The following is a 9,563-nucleotide window of genomic DNA, read 5'->3' as shown; positions in this document are numbered from 1 at the left end:
ACACACACACACACACACACGATTTCCGCTCTCTGAAGGCACAGTAATTTGGGTTTGGTCCAATGTGCTGTGACATTGTCGCTGTGAGGAGGCTTTCTAAAACACAGAAAATAACAAGCTGCTGAAAATGTRTCCTCATTGCACCTAAATGCACCACTGAGCACCACAGGAGGTAGTTCCTACCAGTGGCTATCAAACTATACAACTGTGCCCGAAACGTGAAACCATTAGTTATCTGTCACTTTAATACACCTGTGCAATTTATTTATCTACTACATTTTAATCTAACATGTGCAATATCACTATCATCACCTATTCTTATATCGTCAATGATATTTGATGGGACCTTTGCATCAGTCATACTGTTTTTAACTTCAGAGTATATCACTGTTGTTATTTGCATTTACACTTTTGTTTTTTCCATTTACACTGTTGTTATTTCTATTTTAACTGTATAGAAGCTAAAGAATGCTCATTGTTCTCTGTGTTCATGATTCTCCAGAGTTTTTATACTTATTTTTTCTTTGTGTGCTCTAATATTTCTTCCCTTATACTTTATCTGATGCTTACTTGAATGGCTGCAACTGTAATAATTGCAATTTCCCCCCGGGGATCATTAAAGTATTCTGATTCTGATTCTGATTCTGATTCTGATATTTGAGACGTTTCCCAAACCAACCTGCTTCAAAGATGGACGCTTTTCAAAACAATTTATAACTTTACCCTCTAACTGNATTCTGATTCTGATTCTGATATTTGAGACGTTTCCCAAACCAACCTGCTTCAAAGATGGACGCTTTTCAAAACAATTTATAACTTTACCCTCTAATTGTATTTTTCCAATGATTTTTTTCTATAAAGACAAAAAACAAAACAAAAAAACACATTTCATTAAATTTAGGTCCAAGTGAATATTTCTTGCACRGATTCATTTTGATGATGCAGGTGTTGCAGTCAGGCGTGAATTCAGCCGAGCCTGTTTTCAATCAGAAACCTGAACAAACATGTGTCCCTGTTGAAGCAACACCCTCTTCAATCCGCCCTAAACATCCKGCTCTGGCTGCGTCAGTCCATGTTGTCCCGCTGAACATGCGATGCTGTGAGTCCCATTTTGAATAAAATGTGGCTGCAAAGCACTGCTGAGCTCATGGGTTCACAAAACCAGACACCAAACAGTGTAAGAGTGCCTTTCTTCTCTCTTTGCTCTCATTATGCTAGCTCTTCCTACCGTGAAATATTGACAAGAATAGTGTTGGCAGCAGCTAAAAATGCCAAAAAAAGCTGCACGGATGCTGGGAAGAACATTTGTCCTGAAACGATGCAAGTTGTTCATTTCAAAGCTGGATTCCTGCATCTTCTACTCAAAAGAAAAAAAAACAGCTCCTCGATCTTCTGAGTTTTCTAATGAGGTAATAAAAATAACGAACACGATTTTTGACAAAATGCTGCTGCTTTTTTGTTCTTGACGCCAACCCAAGCTGAGAGGAGCAAAGAGACACATCAGCAGCTGAAACAAACACAAAGGTAACAAAACAAAGAGTTTTGCAGAATAGGAATCTGATGTGTTTCGGTTTGCATTCACACCAGTATGAAGAGACAAAACAACAAAGTTCAGAACATGAAAACATTGTCTAATGTGCAGCACATCAAAAACAAATCATCTGAAGGTGGAACAATTATTACATTTAAACTAAAACAAAAATCCTGCACTGACTCATCCACTAATATGATTCTATTCTCTTTTTGGTTTTAATTTGGTAAAAATAATAATAATTATTATAAAAATAGGCCAACACTAATGTGCAGACATTTTTATCAACCAAAAGTTTGCCCYTTTTTTAAACAGATTCAGGCTTTTTTGCTGTTTCAACACCTTCCTATAATAATCACCTGTCATAAAAAATACATTTTTCAGAGGTTCCTAGCAAGCTTGGGAAGATAAATAATTAATAAAAGATGTGGGTGATTATTTTAGGAAGGTGTCAACTTTGGTGTTTATTTTTCTTTTCTCACCTTACATGATTTAAAAAAAAAGAAAATCTAGTATTATAGTATCTAATGTTGACCTGTATCTTAAAGAACAGCTATATTTTTATCCTTTGGTTCACAGCATCCAGTTGAAAGGATTCACAGGAAACAGGTGTAAAATATAAGTGCTTTTATTTTGAAGGGGAAAGAAAGGTCAGGTAAATGATCATCTGCAGGATGGAACAGACAATGGTCAGAGTAATCCATGTGAGTAGTCAGTGGGAATTATTTGTTTTCAGATGATAAACTATCTGATTGTTTTCCTCACTGTTTGTGTTTTGTTGAGGTCTTGAGAGGAGAGAACCAGGATTCCAGGATTTAAGGTCTGAAGGTGGAACTTCCAGCATCCCTGGTGAGTTTTCTCAGATACAGGCTGAGGAGTGAGGCTGGGCAGGCAAGCACAGACAGGCTGAGCTGACTTCATTCTCAGTTGTGTGCAGCAAAGAGAATCACCACCTATTATCAACGTGCCGTTTTAGTCCATTTTTGGCATTCGAAGTACCTTGAAATGTGAATGCAAGACACGATTTCAGCAAATCTATAAGTTTTTACTTAAAATTTTCATTTTAAAAAAACATGAAACAAACATAACGGTAACAGAGCACTAAGAATGTGACAAAAATACATTTATATTTGATGTTTGTGCAACAATGTGYGAAAGATAAGACATGAGTTTGTTCTCTGACAATAAAAACATGATCTTATTTAATTCTGTTTTTCGTTAAATCTATATCCCTGGATGCTCACATATTGACATGAGTTCATATGCTAAGAGAACAGAGGATCACTTTAATGAAGGATGAACTGTAGACATCAGATAATCTTGATCTGAATCYCTGATTCTTTTATTAATCTGTCTTCCATGTGCAAATATGTAATAAAAGTTTAAAATAAAACACAGCAACAACAAAGGCTGGGGATGCAGCATCACAGGAACGCACATTTAGCACATAGTGAGGAATTAACCAAACCAAAAAGAATAAAATCTTGTTTTAAAAACATTTAAACACTTGTTCAACGTACTTTATATGTACACAATTCCAGAGCTTTAAGCACAGCGGGCGGGGGGATATTTGACCCTCTACCACGCCTCCATCAGTTTGTGGATTTTGTTCTGGTGTGAGCTTTAGCGTCATGCTAACGCACCTTCAGGGTAGTGACTGACAAGCGGTACCCTTTGGTATAGGTGAGGTCGTAACGATCCGGTTCATAATGAACATACTAAAATATCTTCATTGTTACACCGTTTTGGGTGATAACCGCAACATTGTGTTGAGTCCAAACTGCTACCGTCATTACTGCCACATTCAGCACCATCATCGGGAACAGTAAGAACCCCAGTTAGAGGTAGTCCTGGTCCTCCGCGCAGCGTCCACACACAGATTAGCAGCTTTTGGGACGTTGACGCTCATCAAAATCAAACCAAAGTCTTCGACATCAAAGTTCTCAAAAAGCAGCAGCAGTAATGTAAGAAGATGTAAAGTTTGTCTGCCGTGTTTTGAATCCATCCTGATGAGCTTCTTTGTTTCCAGACCCGTATTTTCGTCCTGCGCTGAACAAACCAGCAGCAGATTGATTCATTGAGGCGCGTCAGGCTGACTGGATAATTTTTTTTTTTACTGTACATCACTGTTGTCCCTTCCTGTGTCTGTGGCTCCTTCGTCCTCGCCACGACTTAAGCGTACGRGTCGCCCGATTTCAGCGCCACCAGCTCGGAGTCGTCCGCGTGGCGTCCGTTCAAGTGCTCCGTGGGGCCGTCGTGGTGGTACATGAAGGCGGGCACCTCGGTGATGGAGGTGGCCGTGTAGGAGGTGGAGCGCATCGAACAGTGGTCCTTTCGTCTCTGGCCCCACTGGGTTTTGCACTGCATCCACTGTCTCTTCAGAGCCGCCTGCACCTGAACGCCACACAGAACCAACATAAAAAAGGAGGTCAAGATAAATGTYCAGAAACCCTTCATATAATTAATATAAATGGACTGAAACCCCCCAAAAAACATTTCTAGGACCCTATGAGTTTACATGCAGAAAATGTGGACGGAATTGTGTACAAAACCCAGGTTTGGGTGAGCTGGTATAGATACTTTATAGTTTCTGTGGTATTTTGGCCACTGCCGTCCCCCGTACCTTTATGGGTTGCAGCTCACCAGTGTTGCCAGGTGTACGATAATTATCGTATTTGTACGATAATTATCGTATTTGTACCATAATTTTGCCCTCTGTACGATGTACAATCAATAATCCCAAAAACCCCATAATGTACGATAATTTGACCGCTCCAATGTGTGACGTAATTGACCCGACACGCTGCTCGCTGACATGAGAGGTGGCGGGTTGTGGAACACAGCGGTGKTGATTTAGCGACTTCCTCGCTATATTTACAGACTTTTCAGACCCTCTAGATACTGTTATTCAGAAAAGTGACTAGTGAAAATCTAGCGACTCTTTTTCTGGTGTTATTGAGACTTTGGGAGACTCTGCCGTGAACACATTTCTCCATTGTGCTGCTGAGAGCTCCTCCTCCCCGGTCCCAGAGCACCGACAGGAGGCTTCTTCACACAGCGTCTCTCCCTGCTGCAGGTAGATBTCCATCCCATCCAGACATGAAATGAATACTGCTGCTGCGACTGATCCATGATGGGATGTTAATAAAAACTTTCTATGGCTAAAAATAGATCCCTTTGCCGGTCCCTAGCCAACAGAAAAGAGGGGAGCAAAAGAAGAAACTTTATTTTGTTCTCTTGACATAGCCTACRACTGTCTCTAAAGAGAAGGCTGGCTGCCACGACAAAGCCGTTTTTAACCCTTTTAAAACTCTACTTCCTACCAGCTGGTTAAAAAACCAAATGTCCAATGTGACACAAAAAGGATGATTCATATATTGAGTTGAATGTAGAATCRGTCTCTAAAATACATATGAAAGTGTTTATTTATGTAGTTTAAAATATGTTTAACAACATGCAAAAACACCAGAATGCAGGAAACAGCACGTACTTCATTCAAAGTTTTCTGGGGGAGAACACCCCCTCCCACATTGAGGTTATGATGGCAACTAGTAGCAGCAAAGATAAATATAACAGTACTTATGTGAAAGAAATAATAACTGTAAAATCAAAAAGAAAAGGTGGGACTGAGAAGGTGAGGAGTATAAGCAACATTTATATTTAATACACATCCAGGTGTCATCCAGAAGCTATTTAAAAAAAAAAACAGATTTTGGAGGCTTGCAGATTAAATTTGCTCAGTGTGTACTCAATTTGTTTCTTGACTAATCAAAAGTACAATAAACTACAGTGATTTGTTCTTTTCCTGATTTCATTTTAGGATGTAGGATGTATTTGTAAATTTGAGCCTCTCTAGAATGTAACTTGGGTGTGTACGATAATTTTCCTCAAAATACGATAATTTTGAGCTGCTGATACGATAATTCAACATTTCCCATCTGGCAACGCTGCAGCTCACAAACATAGAACATTCGTGTCGGCTGCAGAAAGGGCTGTGAAATAAGATGGTCCAGTTTATGGAAGACTGGGCCGTGAAAAAACAGCTATTAAATTGTTAACTCTGTGGCTAATCGTTTGGCAAATTGTTTTTGAGTCAATTTCTAATTGTGCACTTTTTAGATTAATAAATATGGTTTGAATGTCAATGTAAAATACTGAAAAAAAGCAGAATTTAGAAAAATAAAAACAGAAAAGAATAAGGAAAAGATATAAAATAAAACAGATTTCATAGGGTTTTATTTCCTCACATGAAAAGCCCTTTCTTTTTTTGTTTGTCTGCACCATTTTGACCACCAAAGACTCCAGCAGACATCCAAACTGACACACAGATCAATATGTGGTTACTGTTCAAAGTGATAAGATGTGCAGCCTCCATTTAGTGACAATGTTAATCAAACTGACAGTGATATGAAGCATGTATAATTGCTGCAGCATATGTGGATTGCTCAAATCTCAGTCATGTTAGCAGATGGAAACAAAACGCTCACGTTTCTTGACTTACAGCCAAAGTTGTGTATTTGGTCAAACTGGCAGAAGGTAAAAAACAGAAAAAAGGGACAATCTATACATTTTGTTTACACACTTATTTGTTTAGTTTTTTTTTCTTTTTATCTTAGCCACTGTTCACTCCTACATAAAGCTTGAACACCGCAGTGATAAATGTGATAAATGATAAAAATCCAGCAGCCGATCCTCTTCAGCGTCAAAGAGAACTTCATTTTTGCCTGGAGCATTTGACAGACAGCTCACATTAATAACCATGTGAACCAAAATCATTTTGGAACATTTCAAAATCCATTAGGTGCCCCGATGACTTACTGGAAGTTATTTTTCTTAATTCCTTCTCCTTTTAAAGCTTGCATGATAATTGGTCACAGGGTTTTTATAAAGAAACCATCTGTCAAAGAGAACATTTAGCAGAGGTGCTGGCTAAAGAAGTAGTTCGGGTTTTTTGGGGGTCACCACCTGGAATTGTAGATAGGTAAAGCTTTCATCGGAAAAGTGTTGCAGTGATTAATATTTATTAGATGGCAACACGTCCTTAACCCAATCAGATGAAGTGAGCAGAGAACAGGAAGCACAAGACATTCTTGCATTCTGTCCATGTCCAACCACCACCTGAGTCCAGATGCCTCGGACCTGCTGAGAAGCTTTAGGGGGAGCTGGGGAATACTTTAAACAATAACTAAACTCTCTCATCAACACAAGACTGTGTGTGTGTGCAGAAATTACTGTAGCTATGGGTGAAAACAAACACTGTGGGGTTGCATTCATCATGATTACTAGAGTCTACTGAGCCCAGGAGTACAAACGTGACCCGAAACCTCAAAAACTGCTTCATTAAACTAAAATGAAACAGTGGCGTGGCAGCTGAGTGTCAGTCATTTAAACACAGGTGAGCTCTGGGACACAACGCACCACTGGAGGAAGTGACAGAGGAGGCATATAAAGACACACTAATGAACTAAATGACACCTGGTAAAGAGACAACTAGGAGCAGAACTGAGGGAACACAGGTTGGTACAATAAACACTTGATTCACAAAAAAAACCTTAATAATCAAGCAGAAAAAATAACTAATAACTAACGAAACATGGGTCAGGACATTTTAAGTGTTAAAATCAAATAAACATATTTTAAGACCTAACACTCACACATTATGTTAACCAGCTGGATGGAGCCAGGAAGGATTGAGGCTGCATCCAAATTCAGGGCCTGCATCCTTCAAAGGACTCAGACTACCTAGTCAACATGGCACGGGTCCTTTGTCAACCTCAAAGACCAAAAAGTGGCTGGGAGTTTGGACGGTCTAGCCTTCAGCTTTATTGCAATAAAATATAATCTACCAATTGGCCCGCAATGCATCTTGGGATAGGATGAGCTGAGAAGGATACACCGGACCCGTCCCTCAAATCAGGGGAAAAGGAGAATGCGTTTGTGGGCCATAATTAGAGGAGACTTTGAGTTTGGACAGCCTTCGGCGCATCGCTGTGACGTAATCGACCTTCGAAGGATGCAGCCCTTTAATTTGGACATAGCAGTAATTATTCATAAATGTGCCTTCGTTCCAGTTTGTAAACATGCAGAAAGTGGCCAAATGTGTGTTAAAGGAGACCAATTATGGCTCCTAGAATTTTTTATGGTATGTCTGTGGGCTACCCAGACCATGTTCATTCAATTTAATGCACAAAATAATTCTCAGATAATAAAATTTCCCATTTTCTAGTTCTGCCTGCTCTGACTTCTGTTCAGAAGAGCTGTTTATGTTAATGAGCTCTGTTGGTAACGCCCTCCAAAAATCTGTTGACATTAACTCCGCCCTCCAAAGCCAGTGTTTACGTTAGCATGGCTAATAATAGCAGAAGCTCCGTTGTACAACCGTATGAGAGACCCAGAGGCAGAGTCGTGGTCGCAGCTTCTTCTTTTTTTCTCCCTCCTCTGCTCTGCCCTCACTCTGCATGCTGTTACCAGAGCAGGGAGCAGCAGCGGTCAAAATACCTCAGAAACTCTAACAAATAGGCTTTAATAAGCTAAACAATAGAGGTACATGAGAAAATGTATTCATAACAAATGAAAAATAAATAAATAATTAAATAGTGTCCATTCTGGTCTCAAACCCTGGTCTCCTGCTCTCTGGTCCAACACTCTACCCATTGCCCTATTGGAGGCCTGTTGTGAAGTGAGCTACACATTGTACAACAACAACTGTGACAACTTTTTATACTGAGGAGGTGGAGCCTCACCCGGGGGTTGCTAGGTAAGGGGCTGAACGCAGGTTCTGGTGGGTTGTCGTACGGTTTGTGACATCACAAAATGACGGAAGTATAAAACTTGTCGTTAATATACATTAAAAATACATTTACTTACAGTAAATATGCCCCTGGGAGCATTTTTTGGTCCTAGGACTGTTTTTTAAGAAGTACATACCCAAAGTTGAGTAAAAAACATTTAAAAAGTGAATRTTGCATAATAGGTCCCCTTTAATAATGGAAGAAGCAAAAACAAAAACAAAATTATGCATCCTTCATGCTTATAACCTTTCAATACATTTCCCCACATAACTTTCCCCCAACAACAGGGTAAAACTAGAAATACATCCAGGAACTCTTTGTATTGTTGTCACTTTATAAAATGTGATTAAACACAAAAGTGGGTCTCTGAAACGTCTGCGCCGGCTCTTGAAAATCCAAACAGATGACAAAACTGGGTCACCTGAACCTAAATATACCTTTGGAGACCAGTGGAGGCAGAGAGTTTCAAATCAGATTGACTAGTTGGAACATGATGCACTGMTAGAAGTGTTCAAGATGTGACTGTGATTGTACGCTGGATGTTCTCCCTAAACGTCCCAGCGAGGACAGGCTGAGTGGCACACAGTGGTCCAAGCTGAACACATTTCAGCAGAAGCACAACGTCCGAATTTAATAATCCAGGTGTTGCATTTTACACATGCTAACACTGTAGCAGCAGTGATACAGGTTATTTATTACCTACTGGTAGTTTAATACTGCAGTTACTGCTACTTTTTATGTTTGAAGCAGCCAGGTGAGCTACTTTTTCAGACTTGGAACTAACATTATCAGATTTCTTCTATAGCATGATGATAAACAAAAACATCTAAGACTTTTAATGTGTGAACAGGTTTCAAAATGCCTGCACAGCGTGTTCAGCAACACTAATCCTAGCATGATCAGTGCATGTCCATTAACACACAACAATCTAAACACATAAATGAAGCTACTAATTGTTGTAATGAGCCAAAAAAAAATGTGGGGGGGGAGGGGGGGGAGGGGCTGATGTCTTGGTTGATGTCACAAACACAAGTTGGGAGTTGTTTGTCTCACTGCCACAACTTCACAATGGAACCATTGATGAAACAAGGCAGGTRTGTGCAGTTTGTCCTTGAAATCAAAATCCCTAACCCCAGGAAACTGGGTGCTGATTAACGGAACTTGAATTGGTCATTGTGCGGGTGAAGATATGTGTGATGGTTTGTGTTTGGCCTTTAAATGTACACGCCACATTATTATTA

At 39.7% G+C, this 9,563-nt stretch overlaps 1 protein-coding gene across 2 annotated transcripts in view; it reads right to left on the bottom strand.

Moving 5' to 3' along the window:
- Positions 1-2,143: 2,143 nt before the first annotated feature.
- The window catches only part of calcr (calcitonin receptor), a 66,775-nt gene continuing 59,355 nt past the window's right edge, over positions 2,144-9,563 (bottom strand). For both annotated transcript variants that reach the window (XM_014020396.1, XM_014020395.1), the window contains exon 21: positions 2,144-3,925. In XM_014020396.1, coding sequence (XP_013875850.1) covers positions 3,704-3,925 — 222 coding nt within the window. In that variant the 3' untranslated portion in view covers positions 2,144-3,703. The remainder of the gene's footprint in view (positions 3,926-9,563) is intronic.

The sequence above is a fragment of the Austrofundulus limnaeus genome, unplaced genomic scaffold (genome assembly GCF_001266775.1).
Source record: "Austrofundulus limnaeus strain Quisiro unplaced genomic scaffold, Austrofundulus_limnaeus-1.0 Scaffold251, whole genome shotgun sequence".
Taxonomy (NCBI): domain Eukaryota; kingdom Metazoa; phylum Chordata; class Actinopteri; order Cyprinodontiformes; family Rivulidae; genus Austrofundulus; species Austrofundulus limnaeus.
The sequence above is the reverse complement of the archived record's forward strand: the minus strand, read 5'-3'. Positions and strand labels throughout refer to the sequence as shown.